Source organism: Stenella coeruleoalba, assembly GCF_951394435.1.
Source record: "Stenella coeruleoalba genome assembly, chromosome: 12".
NCBI lineage: Eukaryota > Metazoa > Chordata > Mammalia > Artiodactyla > Delphinidae > Stenella > Stenella coeruleoalba.
In genome coordinates, this window is record NC_137158.1 from 59,706,006 (window position 1) to 59,727,306 (window position 21,301).

Consider the following 21,301-nt stretch of genomic DNA (forward strand, 5'->3'; position numbering starts at 1 on the left):
TGGTTCAAAGGCAGGTGATCGAAAATGGTAGCTTGAATCTGTAGATAGTCAACTGATGTGTCCTGTTTAAAAGTACGAAGGTGTCATGTTTTTACATCACTGGTAGCTTAGCTTTGTTTTTTATTTTATACTCTGTGCCTTTAGGCATTTAAGAATTTGAACCATTTACCTATATTTCAGGGAAATAAAAACAGAAACTGACCTTATATCTCTCTCTATTGTATGGTTGTTTTCCCCACTTAAATTCTTTTATCAGTGGATGAGATCTCATTTTATTTTCTATCACATGACTTCTTAACAATATTAAATGCGTCTTTCACTGATTGAGGACATGATTTATTTATTGGGGGTATTGACTGAGAAAGAAAAAAGTTGATTATATGTTATGTCCTAGAGCAGGCCTCAAACTTGAGTACATCAGAACCACTTGGGGTGCTTGCTAGAAATGCAGATTTTTTGAGCTCCTTTTCTTCCACCTTTCAACCTCCCCCATCCCCACCAGAGTCCTATTTAGTAGATTTGGTATTGGATCCAAGAAGCTTCTGAAGGAGGAAATTCCTGGATCATATTGGAAACACTGTTCTCGAGGCTGGGAAGGAGACCAGTTCCAAGCCTATCTGAGAAAACCTTCATTATTTCCAGTTGCAATGTTTGTTGCTTTCTGGACAACAATCCTTTGCACTTTTTGTTTTAACCTAAATAGAATCTCTAATGGTGAAGCTCTCTTTTAGAATTAGAGTTGGTAGGATTTTGGTATGGAAAACTTCTCATACTTCACTGCTGCAGAGGAAATATCAGTGTGCCTTAGTGGTTCTGACCTCCTTGAGCAGAGTTATTGCACAGATGAAAACAATAGAATAACTGAAAGCAAATTTGATGCCGTGCTTTGGGGAAAACAGATCGCAGGAAACTCCACTGATCAGATGGAAACTGTACTGAGTGAAAATAATAAGTGGGAAAGTTAGTTCATCTTGTAACATTGCTTTGTGGCATGGGCTTATGCATTTACACAAGTTAAATTCCTTTTCAGTTATCTAGATAGTCGTGTTCACTTTTGTTATATTGGATAATTTATGTATAAGAACTGGCTGAGAAGCGGATGTTATATAGAAATTCTTGTTATAATGACCTGGGTCAGAAAGAGGGGAGCAGCAAAAGCAAACAAAGCTGGCACTGTGTAAAGCAGGGTACATTTAGCTCAGGGGTCAGCAAGCTGTGGCCCACAGGCCAAATCCGGCCCACTCTGCCTGTTTTTGTAAGGCCTGTTAATGCTAAGAATTGTTCTCATTCTTAAATGGTTGGGAAAAAAAAAATATTTTGTGCCATGCAAAAAAAATATGTGAAATTCAAATTTCAATGTCTTCAAATAAAGTTTTATTAGAACACAGCTATGCTCATTTGTTTACATGTTGTCTATAGATGCTTAGAGGCCTTAATAGCAGAGTTGAGCTGTTGCAACAGAGACCATATGGGTTTGCAAAGCCTAACATATTTATTATCTGGTTCTTTATAGAAAAATTTTCCTGACCCTGATTTAACTCACTCCTCTCCTGAAAACTGTCATTCCTTGGAATGGAGGAATTTTAAGCATCAGAATTTCGACCTCTTTCCATCTAATTCACCCCTTAATTAGTTTTCTATTTCTCTGTGAAACTTGCACGTTCAGATTTTTATATTCAAACAACTTCTGAGGAAGAAACAACGTCTTAATTTCTCACTATCCTTTGCTGCAGAAACATGCGGAATTCATTCAAAATACCTGAGACCTGTCTATCCGACCAAAACCTTCCCAAATCATTACACCATTGTCACGGTAAGTGCTTAGCCCAGTGGCAAGACTGACAGGCCCCCGAAGGGCAACTGACCACACCAGACATGCGTAGGCGGAACTGGCCAAGCCGCAGGTCACACATTTCACGAGCATGTGTGGTGGCAGTCACAGCTAATTCAGACTGGGAAGGAGTGTCTCAGTATGGGGTCAATCCAGGGCTGTGAGATGTTAACTACGAATGAGTGTCCCAGCAGTAGGTTCATTTACCTCTGTGACAGGCCAGGATAGCCTCTTGGATGTGAGAAATACCCTCTATTCTGATCTGTTGATTAACCTCCATTTATCTGAAGGTCTGCTGAGAATGGTAGGCTATGTATGAGGACAGCCACTCTGATGTGGGAAATTTCTTTCTTTCCTAGTCTTTTTTTATTATATTTAATTTGATAAAGTCTCTTGTTTCATAATTGAATTCAAACCGGCTATATCTCTTTATAAATTTATTTATTTTTAAACATTTATTTATTTATTTTTGTCTGCATTGGGTCTTTGTTGTTACGCACGGGCTTTCTCTAGTTGCAGTGAGCAGGGGCCACGCTTTGTTGCCGTGTGCGGGCTTCTCATTGTTGCGGAGCACAGGCTCTAGGCGCACAGGCTTCAGTAGTTGTGGCGCACAGGCTCAGTAGTTGTGGAGCACGGGCTTAGTTGCTCTGCTGCATATGGGACCTTCCGGGACCAGGGCTCGAACCCGTGTCTCCAGCATTGGCAGGTGGATTCTTAACCACTGCGCCACCAGGGAAGTCCCAAACTGGCTATACCTCTTTAGATAAAGCAAGTAAAGCAAATGAATTCTCCTCAATGTATGAGAAGACGTACATGAAATGATCAAAATGAACCAGAGGAAGATTAACTTATTTAATATTTATAGATTTAGAATACATCTTAAGGCGTTCTCTGCCTCAGGCTTTATTGCCAAAGGATATTATGTCTTTACTACATTGCATTTAGTCTTTTATTAGTATGGAACAGTAATTACAACTTATTTAAATTTTAGTCCTTAAGTAATTATATGTATGTATATATGTATATATGTGTGTTTGCGTGTGTGTGTGTGCATGTATAAATGCAGATTCCATTTTGCAGATTCACCTAAACATTTGAGTTACCCAGCTCACATGTTTCCAGCTGAGGTCTAACAAGGCAATACTCTGCCTTCTTGTTTTTAGCTCTCATTCTATAAACAAATGTTTTCAAAGTCCACTGTCTATTTAGTGCCATGTTTTTCACATGTTTGTGTTTTTTTCTTGGAGATTTTGCTGTTTACAATGGCCCTCAAGTGTGGTGCTCAAGTAATTTCTAGTGTTCCTAAGAGCAAGAAGTCTGTGATGTACCTTATGGAGAAGATATGTGTGTTAGATAAGCTTTGTTCAGTCATGAGTTATACTGAACTAAAAATATATATTAAATAAGGGATCTTCAAACAGAAACACACATAAAACAAGATTACATATGGATCAGTAGACAAAAATATTGTAACCAGAGGCTCACAGGAACCTAACCCTTTATTTTCTCTAGGAGCAGTGGTTCGCTATTCACTAATTCAGTGTTTGCAGCAACTTTATAGAGCATAACTATTGCAAATAGCAAGAATTGACTATATGTACACATACATAAGTCTACATACATAATATATAATACTTATACATGTATATATAAATAAGGGATTATACATAAGTGCTATTAATTTCCTACATATGCATATGTATTCATATTCATATATATAGTAATGTTCTGAAATAATGACCCTAAAAATCTCTCTAAATGTAGTTACAACTGCATAGGGTATCATGGGCATTCAATAAAAATATGTGAATTGAAGGAATGACTGGATTGATGGATGGATGGAAGGGAGGAAGTACAGAGACTTGGCAGGCTTCCTTTTAAATTGCTGGTAACACATTTTAACCCATTTGCCAGGCTATCTGATACTTAAAAGCATCCATGTAGTAAATTTCTTGCTATTACTGCCAATAAAACCAATAGCTAGTCATTATTATAATATAGAATCTATAATTAACAAACAGTTATTAATAACATGAGTTATATTAAAACCATCAGCCCAAATCATCTGCCTAATGTCATTCATTTGCAGCTATAGACCACGGTGGAACTAGTATATATATAATACTAGTATGTATATTTGGTATTAGGGTTCAGATCCAGGGGTTTTCTATTGAAGGGTATATGGCATCTTTTCAAATATGAGTTATGGGTCTTATGCTATTTCAATTTAAATGTATGTTTTATTAATTTATTATTTTATCTTAAATCTTTTTTAAAAATTATCATTTTAGGGGTTATATCCAGAATCACATGGCATCATTGACAATAAAATGTATGATGTACACCTCAACAAGAACTTTTCACTCTCTTCAGAGGAGAAAAATAATCCAGTTTGGTGGCATGGACAACCAGTATGTAGCATTCTCCTTGTGGCTCCAAAGTAACCTTCATTTCCCAACGTGACAGTGGATCTCTCTTCTCTCTCCACTTTGAGTTTTACATTATCTTTTTAATTTCTAAGGGCTAGGGGTGGGACAGTGTTTCACCACTATTTATAATTATAATTTGAATCTTTTTAACGTGTATAGTTGTTCACCTAAATTGTCTTCAGTTGAAACTTGGATGTTGTATTATAAACGTATCAACCTGGAAATTACTCAGAAAGATTATCTGTTAACGTTTTTACTCATTCTGTTTTCTAAATCTTTAAAAGGGAAAGAAGAACTGTACAATTTTACCAATTTGAAAAATGATCTTTCTTACTGTCCTATGTTTTTTGATTTTTGAAGTAGATGCCTGGATAATTACTTTTCTGAACTGCAACAAAGACAAATTTTAAATAATTTAAATACATTTTAATAGTTGAATAAATTTTGCAACTGTTAATACTGTTCAGTTTCTCATAAATGGCACCATTTCTACTCAAACTGATTATTCTCTTGACCTCCACTCATTTGAAATTTTCTCTTCTTATAGATCTGGCTGACAGCCATGTATCAGGGTTTAAAAGCTGGTACCTACTTTTGGCCAGGATCAGATGTGGCTATAAATGGCACCTTTCCTTCCATATATAGGACTTACAACAGGTACTAAAGCACCTGCAGATGTGATCTTGTCTAGGCAGGGATGATTAGAATTTTTTTTTGTTGTTGGCTGCGTTGGGTCTTTGTTGCTGTGCGCGGGCTTTCTCTAGTTGCGGTGAGGGGAGGCTACTCTTCGTTGCGGTGCATGGGCTTCTCACTGCAGTGCTTCTCTTGTTGGGGCACACAGACTCTAGGTGTGCGGGCTTTGGTAGTTGTGATGCGCGGGCTTCAGTTGTTGTGGTGCATGGGCTTAGTTGCTCTGCAGCATGCGGGATCGTCCTGGACCAGGGCTCAAACCCGTGTCCCCTGCATTGGCAGGCGGATTCTTAACCACTGTGCTACCAGGGAAGCCCTAGAATTTTTTTTTTTTTTGGTCTTAATCTTGATGGTAATTTTATTTTTCCAGTTGTTTGGGCCAAACAATCTTGAAGTCAACGTTGATTCCTCTCTCTTACATCCCTCATCCCGTCTGTCAGCAAACCCTTGTGCCTCTAATTCAAAATATTATATGCAGTCTGAGAGCTTTTTATTACCCCCAGCATTAACACTCTGGTCGAGCCGTCATCCTCTTTTGCCTGCACTACTGCAGCTGCCTTTTTACACGTCTCCCTGTTTCTATTTCTGTTCCCTATAATCTATTCTCAGTTTATTAGCCAGAATAATTACTTAAAAGAACAAGTCCAATTATGACACTCTTGTGCACCAAAAACTTCAACGGCTTGCAGTTTAGCAAAGAGTAAAGCCTACAAGGCCCTTGTGGTATGAGCCCTGCTGTGCCCCTGCCTCTCAGACTCCTCTCCAGCTACTTTCCTGGGTTCTGTCACTCTGCTCGAGCCATACTGACCTTTTCGGTGACCCCAGCATACCAGGCTTGCTTCTGCTGTAGGGCCTTTGCACAGGCTGTTCCTCTGCCTGAGACAATCTCACTCCATGTATCTGTACAGCCCGCTCCCTCACCTCCTTCTGGCTGTAGCTCAAAAATTACCTTCTCAGTATTGTCTTAGCCTCATCACACTAAGCTTTCAAATTCAAATTCTCCCACTCCAGTTTCTCAGTGCCCCTTATTCTGGCTCTAGTCTTGCTTTTGTTTTCCCATAGCATTTTTCACCTTTCAATACACTCTGTAATTTATTTATGTGTTAGGCCTATTTATTGTTTGTCTTCCTTGACTAGAATGTAACCTCTAGGAAGGACGTCGTCTTTGGTTTGCTCACTGATAAATTCTGTTTAAAATGAACAAATCATGTCTGACAAAAGATAGTGCACATAAATGCATAAATGAATGAAGTAAATAAAAATCAACAAATTGAACAGTAATTAATGACCTTCTATTTTAATCGGGGGAACAGTGAAGGAAGGATGGATGAGAAGGAAAGAAAACAATATACATTGAATTTATAGTGAGTCGAGTGTATCTCCATATAGGTATTGAAAACGGGAATCCCTTTGAGCAGTACTGAATCCCTTTTATAATATATGGACACAAAATATCTGAAAATATCAACCTGCCTTCCTGAGCAGGCATATAATGAAGTTATTTTGATATGATTAATTTTTAAAAATTATTTTTACTTTTCATTTCAGAAGTGTCACATATGAAGAAAGGGTCTTTACATTGTTAAAGTGGCTGGACCTGCCCAAAGCTGAACGGTAATACCTAGTGTCAGGGAAGTGCTGGCACAGCGGGATGTTTGTGGGCATAAAATGAAAGTATTTCTTAGTTTAAATTACCATTTTGGAAAAAAACTTGGCGTTTCCTTTTTACAGGCATTTTTCAAGAATTATTCTTAAAACCAGACATTTAAAGAAACAACTAGCGTGGCAGAGAAAAGAGTCAGCAGAAAGTCATAAAGTAGGAAATACAGGGGGCTGTGGCTCATCAAGAGAGGTCTTAGCAAGAACAAGACAGATTTTCAGCACTGAGTCAGACAAGTGCTTACATCCTGGAAGGTCTCATTTAGTTCCTGCTAGACCACTATCCCTGCCAAAACCAAGCAGAACCACTGAACCACTGGGCCTGGTTGTAGAGAAGGAAAGACCAGAGAAAAAGAGGAGGAAACTGCCACAAAGTTCCAGACCTACAAATCTCCCACACCCAACTTGTACCTTTATTCCAAATGGGTAACGTCTTTCTCTGTTTCAATTTTACCCCTAGACCTGATTTTTATACCATATACGTGGAACAACCTGATTCTGCAGGACATGCTCAGGGACCAGTCAGTGCCGCAGTAAGTTTTTCTTTTTAAACAAAGCTAAAATCATCTAGCCTTCACCCACAGCGTGCAACGTTATTCTTTAATTTCCACTGAATACAAGTGTATTTGATATACATGAAGACATAAAAAGAGTTAAAAGTCTAAATGATTATCTGCTTTCATAACCACAAAATAGTTAAAAGTGTAAAAAGAATATCTGGCTTATTAAGCGCATCTTGATTAATTTGATAACACTTATTGAATACTTAGATGCAGCATTGTTATCTCACATCACGAGAACATCGAGGCTAGATCCCGTGTGTCAACTTAACATGTTAATGTAGCCCATTTCGAGCCATGTCACCTGAAAGTCCATCGTGGAATATATGGCTGTCTATTCAAGCACAGTTCCAATCAGAAGTTCCTTATAATTGGACAATATATTATTGCATCAGGCAGAGTTATTCGCCTTCTAGGCCCCCATTATAATTGAGGTAGACTCTTCAATACTTGTTACTTCATTATCTAAACCATTTTGTATTTACTACAGAAATATAGTTCTTAAATATGATTTTTTTTAAAAAGCAGATTCTCTTCTAAAACCCACTCAAGGCTGCATTGTCTTGGACATGATATAAAGTTGCAAAGGTCCCCACGAGTATGGCGTTTCCTTACCCCATGGAAACTCATTTAACAGTTTTCCCCAGTTGCAATGCAAGCATATTCGTTCTGGCAGCATGACTTAGGTGTTTGTCAGAAATGCCCTTCTTCTTCCTTTTCATTAAATCAAAATGATTTCTAATATAAGCCCTGCTCAAGTCTGACCACTCTGAACCCATTAGTCCTCTTTCATATTCCTACACCACCCTTGAGTGTCTCACAGAATCTAACACTTAATCAGGTTATTCTAAGGGTGAATGGCTTAGTAACTATCTAAAGCATATTCACCATTTCTTCTTTTCCATTTTAATTGTTATCCCTGCTTTATATGATCTGAGAGGAGTTACTCTATTCTGCATTTGTCTGACCCCTACAGCTGACTTTAGGTGCCATATCTTTTTCTTCTATCCAATGCTCTAGTTTAGTACCCAAATAAATTTTAAGTGTAATTTGGAAAAGTGCTGCAAAGGGAACGATCAGGTTGCCCTGAGAGGTCTTTAGGGGCTAACCTAGTCTGGGTTGGGGATGGTTAGAAAGTTCTCTGAATAACAAAAAAGATAAAAATTTCACAAATGGCCTGATTAAGGGAAGAGCTGAGCACATTAGAGGAACAAATGGACAGACAAATGGACAGATAGCTAGACAATATGATAATGGTAAAAATAAGAATAGCAGCTAACTCTTATTGTGTGCTGCTCTGTGCCAGGTACTGTCTGAATTGCTATACGAGGATTATCTCTCACTAGTGTCAGGTGCACTGTGGACCAGGGGAGAGGGCTAAGAGGAAGCTTACAGAAGGAGGCAAGCGCCAAACCATGCGAGTTCTTCTAGGCCATAAGACGTGCAATGGGAAGCACTGAGGCATTTTAATCAGGGAAGGACATGATCAGATCTATGTGAATTTAAATATCACTTTTATCGTGTAAGAGGAATGGGCTAGAGAGAGCAAGGGAAAGTGGGGAGACATGAGTTAGCTTTTATGACATTTCAGGAAAGAGATGATAGTGACTTGGACTGTTGTAGTGGCAACCATCATAGATGGAAGAAGGTATATTTAAGATTCATTTTAGAGATGGACTTGATATGACTTGGTGTGAGATAGGTGATGGGGTGGGGGAATCAATGGTGATTTTCAGGTTTCTAGCATAAGCAGGCAGTTTCCTCCAATAAGACCACTGAAGGGCATCTTCTTGGAGGTGAAGATCATGTTGTGACTGGGGTGCCTGTGACATCCAAATGGAGATGTCCAGAAGGCAACTGAATATGGATTTAAAGCTCAAAGGAGTTGGCGATCAGGTCGTTTGGCAGCATACAGATGGTGCATGGAAGCGGAGATGTCCTAAGGAAAGAAAGAGTGAAGAGTGAAACTAGAAGGATTAAGACAAAGCCTCATTTAAAACTTAAGAAGAGGCCAAACAGATGCAGAAACTGGAAGGCTTTATGGCTTTGCTATTGCTATTGTTAGGAGGCTGGCATCTACTCACTTCACGTTCAGTGCAACGTGCCATCTATGGAGTGTGTACTTTGTGAACAGCTCTGTGCTTAGGAAGCAGGTGATGAGTTTGGTTGCACAGTCCCTTCCCTGCAGGAGCTCCCATGCTCCTGGGGAGACAGACACAGGCACAGATGATTTCTAAACTGTGGAGAGTCCAAAGGTAGCGGGATGCCAGGGTGCCAGGGGAGGACAGAGGAGGAAGTGCTCTGAGTGCAGCCGGGAGGAGTGAGTAGGTGGACTGTGTGAAAGGGAACATAATTATGCTGTGATGACAGGTGGAAACCATGACTCTCACTGGCAAACCAGAGTGCGTGGTGACCCTGAGAATGAGGGTCAGGAAAGTGTCATGGAGTTGATGACAGATTTAGCAGTATATAGAGATGATTTGAGTTAAAGTCCTGCCCTGTCCCTTAGTAACTGTGGGATCAACAGCATGTCACTTAACTGTTTTAAACCTCAAGTTTCCTGGTCTCTATAGCTGGAAATTCCAATAGCACCTTCCATGAATATTTGCTGAGAGGTTTCATGAGATAATGCACTAACACTCTTAACAGTAATTGGCTTGTAAAATCCTTTCTCAAAAAAGAAAACAAAAGGCAATCATTGTTATAATAGCACTAAGAAGATTAAACATTTTTCCCAATCCTGTGGGGAAAGTGCTATTATATTTTCTTATTAACTGAAAAAAGATGAGGTTATGTTAGTTAAAAGTTATTCGCTTAAACCTTAAGTCAGTTAAATATACTATATCAATAAAGTGTAGAAAAGTCTAAAAATACAGAAGAATATAAACAATAAAATAAAAATGAACTCCAACTCATTATTCAGAGACAATCACTATTAACTGTACCTTGATATATTTTCTTTTGGTTTTCCATATATGTGACTTTACTATGAAATGCTGAATATATTTAAAAACAAAATTGGATTATGCAATATGTATGGGTGTGTATACAGTTTGGCTTTAATTTTTTAACTTTAGCATTGTACGGTGATCATCTTCCTATGCCATTGTTCTTTAAAAATATTTTTAAAATTATTTTTTATTGGAGTATAGTTGCTTTACAATGTTGTATTAGTTTCTACTGTACAGCAAAATGAATCAGTTATACATATACATATATTCCCTCTTTTTTGGATTTCCTTCCCATTTAGGTCACCACAGTGCATTAAGTAGAGTTCCCTGTGCTATACAGTATGTTCTCATTAGTTATCTATTTTATACATAGTATCAATAGCGTATATATGTCAATCCCAATCTCCCAATTCCTCCCATCCCCAACCCCTTTCCCCCTTCGTATCCATACATTAGTTCTCTACGTCTGTGTCTCTATTTCTGCTTTGCAAATAAGGTCATCTGTACCATTTTTCTAGATTCCACATATATGCGTTAATATACAATATTTGTTTTTCTCTTTCTGACTTACTTCACTCTGTATGACAGTCTCTAGATCCATCCACATCTCTACAAATGACCCAATTTCGTTCCTTTTTATGGCTGAGTAATATTCCATTGTAGATATGTACCACATCTTCTTTATACATTCCTCTGTTGATGGATATTTAGGTTGCTTAAATATTTTTTAATTGTTATTGAGTATACCTACTAAAGGATATGGTATAATTTTTTTCTTCTATTTAAATTGTAAATAAATAATGTGATGAATATCCTTGTATGTTTCTGGACAAATGCCCAGAAACAGAATTATTAGGTTATAGGGTATGCCCCCTTTAAACTCTCTGGCTACACATTGTCACACTGTTCTCTGGAACACGTGTAACCATTTAGGCTCCTATAGAAGTGTCTGTGGACTCTTCTCCCCAGCACTGGAAATTATCATGAAAACCTTTGCAGTTAAATAATGTTTGAATAATGTTGAAGTTGAACACTTTTTCTCAGGTATTTATTGGCCAGTAGTCTATTTCCCTTTGTAAGGAATATGGTTTAATTTTTTTTTTGTCTATAGAAATATAGGGAAGTGGTATTTGGTAAATGTAGTATGGGTGCTGGGCTCTGATATCCTATTTCAAAACCCAGCAATTTCAGAGAAGGAAATTATTTAATTTTTACTTGATTAGGTAATGGTTTGGTTAATTAAGCCTTAATCCATGAAGATAATCTTAACTCCAATTTTTTTTTCCTTAGGTAATTCAAGCCTTACAGTTAGTAGATTACACTTTTGGATTGTTGATGGAAGGCCTAAAGCAGAGAAACTTAGTCAATTGTGTCAATATAATCCTCTTGGCTGACCATGGTATGCTTTCTTTAAAATCATATTTTATCATTGCTTAAATCTTATCACTTTGGGGGGCATACAAAAAAATAGAGATTTTCAAAAGTCTATTTCTAGACCTAGAAGCTCTTAAATGAGCAAAGAATGAGCTTTGTAGTAGGCTGTGATGAATAGAGGACTAAAATTTATACTTTTAGTTTAATTATTCTAACATTCACTCTGAAAAATCTATCCATACACTTAATTTTCTATATATTTGGAGTTAGTAGTACTTAACAAGGATGTGGCTGGGCTGTCATCATAAAAAGTGTCTTCTTTTCAGTGAATGATTCATTCATATAGATTGGCTGCAGTTTGCTGAATTGGCTAGTTTTACCATGTTCTGTGTATTTTTTTGGTCATGTGAATAGACTTCTATAAAGTCCTGTCACTCCACATTTCTCTGCTTGAGGGTAGTTCTCCATTTCCGTCAACCTGAATATTAAAAGAAGTGAGACAGACGTCATGCCCTCTGCAACCTCACTTTTAAAGTACTCATTCATTCAACAAATATTTTTTAAGTGCTAACTCAATGCCAAGTATTTTCCTTGATGTGGTGTGGTAGGAAGTATGTAAAGCAGAAGTGGACCTTTTCTAGACAGGGTAATCTAGATGGGGTGAGAAGAGGAAAAGGGACACGTCTGCAGAATATTGTTTATATCTTACAACAAGATAACGTGAGACAGTAATTTATTTTAAGTTTCTAAAATGGTTCCCTAATACTTTGACCCATTGTTTTAAAATTGAAGAAAATATTTTAATGCATATTTTGTTAAAAAATTATAAAATATAAAAATAATAAAATGAATGGTAAAAATAATAAAAATATGGATGGAGTCTGAAGAATCTTCAAATAAAAAAGGTTTAACTACCAATTCTTTTTTAAAGCATATGCTTCTTATATAAATTTAAATAATACACTTATGAAAAGTAAAAATTATCTAGACTTTGTTCTCTTGCTTAATGTATTGTTTTATAAAAATGCATGTTATTTTTTGATTTAAAAATATATCATGTTGCTTTATGTAAAATCAGATGTTATAAAGGTTTAATTAGCTTCCTACAGAGAACTTTCTTCTTCGAAATTACTTTAACAGATCTACATTGAACAGATGATCTGTTTATAATTCCTATCTGTTCTTCTCTTATAAACATGATCCTTGTCTTCCACTGCCAGGATTTTCAAGGCCTGCTAATTAGAATAAAATAATTGAGTAAATTGTAAAGGTTCTCTGTCAAACTTGGTTTGAGATCTGTAACATAAAATATCTCCTATTTGATCTGATCAAAGACAACCGATCGTTACCATCTTATACATTCAGTGAATAATTTTTTTTTTAATTCAGGAATGGATCAGACTTATTGTGACAAAGTAGAATATATGACTAATTATTTTTCCCAAACAAACTTCTACATGTATGGAGGACCTGCCCCCCGCATCAGGACTCTGAATATACCTCATGATTTTTTTACTTGTAAGTATGAAGATGACCACATAAAAAAATAAAGGTAATACTGAAAGCGAATAACCATAGCCTCCTGATTCTGAGGATGCAGGGATTCCCAGGCCCCCTCTTCTCACCTCTTGGGAAGACCACACAGAAGCAAATGAGAAAATCCCATGTTTAATTACAGTCTGTCATTAAAGTCTATGGTAATATCTAATATTGTTAAGTTAAAATATACTCCATTCTTAAATGCTAAAATAATTCTTTGCTTAAAGTACTTTTTTACTTAATTTTACCAGATCACAGTCATTAATAAATGTCTGTGTCAAATTCACCTGAATTGTTTATATTTTTTTGCAGTTGTCAGGTATCAGTTGTAATGTGATTTACTTCTTTTTCTTTTGAAACAGTTAATTCTGAAGAAATTGTTAGGAACCTCAGTGTAAGTATACAGTCTTCTAATGCATATGTTTAAATTAATGGATGTCTTTAATCTAAGTTTCAAGAAAGCTGTATTCTATATTTTCGAGTCCAAGCCATTTGTAATTTATTTCTTAAACCTCCATCAACTTTATTTTAAATTCCTGTCAGTTGGTTTTACCTTAGCTGTTTTTATTTTGGAGTTGACACCGCCATTGGAAATTTGTTTGGGTATCGGAGGCACTCACTCCTGAATTGAATGGGCTGATGTTTCATTCAAAGGAGCTGGGCTAGTGAGCTTCAGGCGGCATCATTTTTCATATTTTTTGTATGATCTAATATTGGAAAACAGTGAAGCACAGATATTATAGATCTTTTTGTACAGGTCAGAAAAATCAACTCCCTTAAGTATAATTGCAACTGCTTTTGATTGGTTCTTGTATCCCAGGTTGTAAGTAAATAAGCAGGACAAATTCCAGATAGCTTAAAGCGGTCGAAATATTAAAATATTTAATATTTTTAATATTAAATGAAATATTTATTTGTTTTATATTATATATAAAACCACCATTATATTAAATGAAATATTTAATATTAATAAAATATTCTTCTATGGTGGTTTTAATGGTTCTATGTTTAAAGTATATTTGCAAATATACATCTATTATATGGATTCATGAGTTTACCATGGCTTGGGATAGGGCTAGATTTATTTACGTATAGGCGATATGCAAACATAGTAAAAACTGTGAGAATAAAATGTGAATCATTGAACGCTGAAAATGTGAATAAGGAAACGCTGGGGAAAGAGTGGTTACTATAACCTGGGACCCACTGCAAGTTTGAAGTAAGAATGAACGCTTGAGCAGAATTCTTTAGTGTTAGTCACTCCTTTTGTCTCTTACACCTAATATTCTGATCTTGAGTAAGCATGATGGATCATCTCACTCGCTACTGGTGAAGGTGGTGAAGGGTGTACCTGGAATGTGCCCATGCTGACTGGAAGGGTAGTGGAGAATTTCCAGCAAATGGACTCTCTAAATCCACATATCATTTTCCCTTTTTTCCATCACCTCATGATCCATATAGCTGTAGTCCTATTGGTGAAATGATGGCAAATGTCTAATAATCCTAGTGGCGCAAAGGGATTGGATACCGCAGGCTTTGGAAATCCATTACATGGCATCACAGATAGGACCAGGCCTGGGGCTGCAGAGCCCTGAGGAAATGGACTATCATTTTATGAAGTAGCCCATTATTCCCAGGGAAAAGTTCCAAGTGGTAGTACAATATTTCCAGGAATGCTGATTTGTGGGCCTATATTGAGCTTATATTGGACAAACATAACCAAACACGAAGTGGCAAGTTCCACACATTCTGGCTGCATGACAGACAGCAGCATCAACTTTGTTCTTAGATAAAAGGACCAAAATTATATCTCAACTCTAGCGTCTTCATCTCAAATTCTCAGATGCAAAGAATAACCCCATACTTCTTCAGAGGTTGGCAGTGTACCACAAGTTTTCTCTGGATTTACTCGGGCTGTACATCCAGTCAGCAAAGTGTGCCTCGTCAAATGATCGGCGGTCCTTAAGGGCACATTCTAGTCCCTTGGACCTTTGAGGAAGGTGCATCCTCAGCAGCTGCCACAGTGTGCTTGCCTGGAAGTTACAAAAATAGCGGCTTAAGAAAGAAGTAATGATAAATGAAAACGTAGAAAAATAAGAAGACTGGAAAAGTAGGCAAGAAAAAAAAATATCTGGCAGAAATATCTGTGCAATAAATAAGTTTCTCTGCCCTTTTTCATTCTATAACTCTCTTCACTCTCCTACTCTCTGTATTTCTTTTAAATTTTTAAAATCAATTTTGTAGTGTCTCTTCTTTTTCTTATGCAAATTGAACATGAGATAATAGTGACACAGACTTGAAATATTTATGAGATTGTTGAGGCTTAAAATAAATAAGAAACTGAGCAAGTAGAAAACAATTCATTTCCCCTTATCCTCACCTGTATTTTTTTTTTTCTGTTGTTTCTCAAAAAAGTCGAGGGAGAAAAAGGTTCTTTGTAGTTCTATTTCTCATTTGCTCACTTTTTTTACATGTATAGATACCAGTATGATTTGCACCTTTACCAAGTTTTTAAATACGCCATCTAGTTAACAGCAGTTATTATTAAGAAATAAAATTTCATTCCAGTTTGTGAAGAGACCCATGAATTTTTCACAAGTGGGAGAACTGGACTAGATTTCAAAAACTATTGACTTGATTTGAAAATTAAGCAAATGTAGGTTATTTAAAGGGTAAATTGAGTCAATTGTGAAGGGATTTTTGGTGCAATTTAACTAATTTAAAAATTTTTTACTCATATTTATTAATGTCTATATAAGACTTTTCATGTATAATTTAGACTCCAAATTTGTAATTGCCACTCTAAATACAAACTTATATTTATTCTCTGTCGAAAAAGGAGGGGAGATTTATGGTGGTTTAATGTATATATACAAGAATAAAACTTCAGACAGCAAACAATATAATTTACATCATATGTTAAATTAGAACTTAAATATTGTTGCCACAATTAAAAACAATATAACTAGAGAATGTGACTACACATAATCAGTTTAATGTTCCTATTTTATTAGCCAGGCTTAAATCCTCTTACTTTTAAAAAGTGTTTAACAAATCATCTTAGGAGGTGAAATTGTTGAATTAGTTTGCATATCTTATAGGTGTCATGAAGAAATAATTTACCTCTTTTGCAGTGCCGAAAACCTGATCAGCATTTCACACCCTATTTGACTCCTGATTTGCCAAAACGCCTACACTATGCCAAAAATGTCAGAATTGACAAAGCTCATCTTCTGATGGATCGACAGTGGCAGGCTGTGAGGTCTGTGTGTCTATTAACTTATCTCATAATATTTTTTTTTTTGCGGTACGTGTGCCACTCACTGCTGTGGCCTCTCCCATTGCGGAGCACAGGCTCCGGACGCGCAGGCTCAGCAGCCATGGCTCACGGGCCCAGCCGCTCCGCAGCATGTGGGATCTTCCCGGACCGGGGCACGAACCCGCATCCCCTGCATCGGCAGACGGACTCTCAACCACTGTGCCACCAGGGAAGCCCTCTCGTAATACTTTTAACAGCCATCTTTCATTATAAATTTCCCTGACCTTACCCTGCTATTATGATCACATGAATTTTCCTGAGTATGACAATTTCTTGACCTTTTATATGCTATCTAGCACTTCTGTATTTGAAATGACTGTTACGAGGTTGCCCGTCTTAGCCTACTAATCTTTACAATGTAGATGAGAATGAGGAAGAAGGCTGACTGTCGAGAGATTATCAGAACCAGCACATTCTTAACCACTGAGACCACTGTGGTCTCCTTTAGGTGGCAGACAGGATATAAAGATGGCATCAGTTGTCTCAGAGGCTGGTAATGAGTAATGAATTAGATAGCTCTTTAAGTTCGTTGTCATCTTTGTGGTTTTTCTGAAGGAGCATGCTTATGGCTGTAAGGCCAAGCTAACCAATTAGTTGTAACATTTCTTTTTTTCTAGCTATAATTGTGATTCATATTGATCATTGAGCATTTGCAAAATATAAGGCCATTTTGAGAAAATATAAAGCATTCTGAATCATTCTATCCCCAAATAACCAATTAATTAATTGACTCAACAAAATGTTCTTGATGCTTGCTATGTGTGTACCAAACCCTGTTCTAGGCATTTGGGATACAGGAATTATTCCTGCCCTCCTTGTCAAATGGAGAAACCTGATAATAAGCCAGTAAACAAATAAATACACACTATCTGGTAGTTTAACTCACATTCCCTAGTTTTGTATTTTATTCCAGTATTTTTTCCATATGCATAAGTGGATATAAATAAAAGATATGTTTAGTAAAGGAAGAGGAGACAAAGGAAGAGAGGAAGTTGGGCTCTAACATAGTAAATGTGTGCAGGATGAGGAAATGGAGATTTGCTAGGGTCTATTCACTGAGATAACAGGAAAGCCAAGCAGGGCACCGCTAGGCCAGGGAGTGTGCAGTTTAACACGTGGCCACTAGATGACACTAGCCTTTCTTCTTGGAATTGGAGTTTCATAGCCCTTTGGCTTAGAAGGCTGTCCTGTGGGTCAGGACAGCATTCTCTAAAAGAAGATTAAATTACGTGAGATAAATTAAGCTTTACTAACATTAAATATATAATATTTTTAGTAGTGTGTGTATGTAATATATAAATGTGAGTGAGTTCTCCAGATATTTACTGTTGAGGGTATGAGATCAAAGGAGTTAGGAGACCAATGGTGCAACATGAGAAGGTGCCCATCAGTTCAACAACAGGGACTATGGGTTATAGAAGGAGAGTCCAGCCACCAGGATACCTCTGGGTTTCACACATTAATACTCAGTCTCAAATTGTGAGCTTTGTACATGTACTAGCTAGCAGTCAGATGTACATAGAGCAGCAGCCCCAGAGTTCAAGTCCCGGCTCCGCACCTAGTTTGTTGTGAGAACTTGCACAGATAAACATCTCAGGTCTTCATTTGTCTCATCTGTAACACAAGACGAACCTGGTTTTACTATTCTCTTGCTATTCATATACAATGTAAACTAACTTACATCAGAAGAAATGCTGACTACAGCCCCAATCAGAGCAACAGGAAGTCTCATCTGATTAAGTCCTGGGTGTATCCTACCTCCAACCCTTAACACATGAGTCTCAGGCTACCTATTTTCTAAGTTAAAATATGTCATCTTTAGTTATAATGTTCAATATTTGATAACTAGATTACCTTTTCAAATTATAGCAAATTTAGTGTAATCTATTTTCCTCCTTTTCCTCCTTATTTTGCCCTCTATAAAATGTGTTAGATTTTACTAATTTGGGGAAACCCAATTATTTGAAACTAGTTGAAGTAATGTTAAAGTTCCCTTTTAGATAATATGAATAATAGCTTTTTATGTTATGACTGGAAACTGACAAATCATCGATTTGTCCAGGCACATTTCTAAGAAATGGAGATAGGCACAGTCCCCACCCGAAGGATCTTCACCCAGGGAGGGAGGATGACAACAGTTATAATCAGGTGTAACAACTGTTGCACTGGGATCAAGTACAAGGCACAAGGAAACAAAGAGTGATTTCACACCCCAGGTGCGGATGCCAGAGAATGTCAGAGAACGCTTCCTCATAGGTGTGATTCCTGCTCTGGGTTTTGAAGGCTCAGGATGGGTTAGGCTAAATGCTGTCACATAAGTGGGTCTCCCTGTGCAGTTGTCTAGTCTGTGCATTGTACAGAGGCACTCAACCAAGGAGACGAGTGGAAGCGGGAATCTAACCCTTGTTCAGCTCACCAAGCCTGGACAGGCTGTGTCTGCAGAGGAGAAGGACCCCTTTTCCTTACTGGAAGGCACCCCTCTGCTTGCCACACCTTGAGCACTGCCAGGCTGTGTCTTCTCAGATTTGCTTCTTTCTCTGAATTCTCTGCTCAGAGCAGTGGAGCACCTTTTTTTTTTTAAATTATTTTTTTATATTTATTTTTGGTTGCATTGGGTCTTCGTTGCTGCGTGTGGACTTTCTCTAGTTGTGGCGAGTGGGGGCTGCTCTTCACTGCGGTGCGCAGGCTTCTCATTGCAGTGGCTTCTCTTGTTGCAGAGCACGGGCTGTAGGCACACGGGCTTCAGTAGTTGTTACAGCACACAGGCTCAGCAGTTGTGGCTCGCGGGCTCTAGAGCACAGGCTTAGTAGTTGTGGCACACAGGCTCAGTATCTGTGGCTCGCGGACTCTAGAGTGCAGGCTCAGTAGTTGTGGCACACAGGTTTAGTTGCTCCGTGGCATGTGGGATCTTCCCGGACCAGAGTTCGAACCCGTGACTCCTGCATTGGCAGGCGGATTCTTAACCACTGCGCTACCAGGGAAGTCCCTTTTTTTTTTTTTTTAAGTCAGTAGCAGCTCTGGGGCAAGGAAAGGTAGAAACAGAGGGTCAGGTTTCCAGGCAGAGGGACTAGATTCCATGAATTGCAAGTGGTTCCGTTTTGCTAGAGCACCTAGTGAATGAAGCTGCCTTCATTCAGGTCCTCCTGCATGAAGGACCTTATCTGTCAGGACTAAAGAGTGTGACTTTGTGAAAAGAGTAGGAGACCACTGGGAGATACAAGGTGGCTGGAGGTGAATATATTGGGATTTGCATTTCTGAGAGCTCACTCCAGCTGCCATATGGAGGAGGATGGTCAAGCAAGTGGCAGGGAGGCCAGTTAGAAAGATGTGTTGTGACCCAGTCTTCAGCGTGATGACAGCCCCAAGGGAGGCTGTGGAGCTGTAGTGGATGGCAAAACTAGTCAGCACACTTTTGGGAAAGTATGGTGAACTTATGACCCAGATTTTCCAGAATAGTACCAGTTCATTATATTCTGTCTTCCATTTGTACTCATTAAAATATATGTTTCCATTTCCAGCAGGGACATATAGGGTTAAATACAATTAGGGGTGTGTGTATGTGTATGAGTTATGTGGGAAGATTTTGGAGTTCAGAGTCAGAATAACCAATTCAGGTCAGATCTAGCTTAGAATGGTGGCAGTAGAGGAAAGCGAGGGAAATGTGACAGGTACGACAGAGAAAGATAGGACTTGGCACCTAACTGGGTATCAGGAGAGAAGACTTGCTCATTGCCCGTGTGTGTCATGTCCCAGCTGTGGCAGAGGAACGGGGCCTTAATTTTGACTTTATTAATTAGACATGGAGAAGATAAAAGAGATTTGTTCCAAAAGATTTTAGATAGTACTTGGAAGTTGAGCTAAATTATGAAAGATAAAATCAACTCATCTTTTCCAATTGCCAGCTTCCATTTTTCCATATGTAATTTCCAGAGGCAAATTAATGGTTGGAAAGCTTGAATGTGAGCAATTAGAAAAGCAGACTTCTAAAGTTTTCACTTGGAAAGCAATAAAAAAGAGAGGTTTTTCTAACAATATTTTTATCTTTTGCTTCCAAATATGGTTTTGTAATACTAAAGTTTTCTAATGAAGATGGGTTAGGGATTGGAAATATAAAAACAAACCAACAAAAACTAGATTTATCTGAAAACAGAAAGATAAAGGATCAATTTTAGAGAATTTTACCTATGGCTTAGTTCAAAAGACCTTTCCTTTCTCTCATTAATGAATACTCTAGCTTCCCACACAGAATTTAAAACTTAATTATACTCAATCAAATAGCTCCAGTAATCTTGGGGAACCAAATATATATGGAATAAGTATAAAATATTTTTTAGAACAAGTTTTACCTCATACCATCAATTTTATTGGCATTAACTAAGATGACATGAACTGGCACCTCAGAGTAACTGAACTTAAACCCCCTATTAAAAGGACTACTCTTGCTTTCCCCATTCTGGGTGGTACTTAGTTTCTCCTTTCTTCCCTCTATTGGGTAGAGTTGAGTGTGGCCTTGTGAGTTTTGTGATTTATTTTTTATTTTGTGATTTATTTTTATTTTTTTATTTAACCTGAGTGAGAATCAGTTATGAATTTTTTAAAAGTTGATTTTTTAAGACACTAAAGTCCTGCTCTCAATTAGGGTTACAATGTAAAAAACAAAAACTGTGCCTGTGTGTGTGTGTGTGTGTGTGTGTGTGTGTGTGTGTATTTGCCCAGGGGTTGGGAGCTGGGCATTGGGGAAACAAATGAGAGATATTTTTTAAGGCCAACATTTGGAAATATTAGTCATTTTCCCTTTAGGGGCCTAATTTGAACCTGTATAACATTATTGCTTTAAAAAAATCTAGGTTCCTTTATCACTATTTTGTTTTCAAGTATAAAAACTAACTACATATAAAATTGCTAATACTGCTCAATTCAAAGACTAAAATGTGAAAATGTAGGCAAAA

At 37.5% G+C, this 21,301-nt stretch overlaps 1 protein-coding gene across 2 annotated transcripts in view; it reads left to right on the forward strand.

The window, feature by feature from the left end:
* ENPP3 (ectonucleotide pyrophosphatase/phosphodiesterase 3) overlaps nt 1-21,301 on the forward strand; it is a gene marked incomplete at its 5' end in the record, with an annotated part of 64,332 nt that overhangs the window by 17,254 nt on the left and 25,777 nt on the right. The window contains 9 exons of one of the 2 annotated variants that reach the window (XM_079939945.1): nt 1,734-1,813; nt 4,123-4,242; nt 4,808-4,917; nt 6,499-6,564; nt 7,070-7,142; nt 11,411-11,519; nt 12,884-13,012; nt 13,396-13,427; nt 16,168-16,295. In XM_079939945.1, coding sequence (XP_079796071.1) covers nt 1,734-1,813; nt 4,123-4,242; nt 4,808-4,917; nt 6,499-6,564; nt 7,070-7,142; nt 11,411-11,519; nt 12,884-13,012; nt 13,396-13,427; nt 16,168-16,295 — 847 coding nt within the window. Of the gene's footprint in view, nt 1-1,733; nt 1,814-4,122; nt 4,243-4,807; nt 4,918-6,498; nt 6,565-7,069; nt 7,143-11,410; nt 11,520-12,883; nt 13,013-13,395; nt 13,428-16,167; nt 16,302-21,301 lie in introns of both variants that reach the window. The other variant, XM_079939944.1, reaches the window with a different exon arrangement.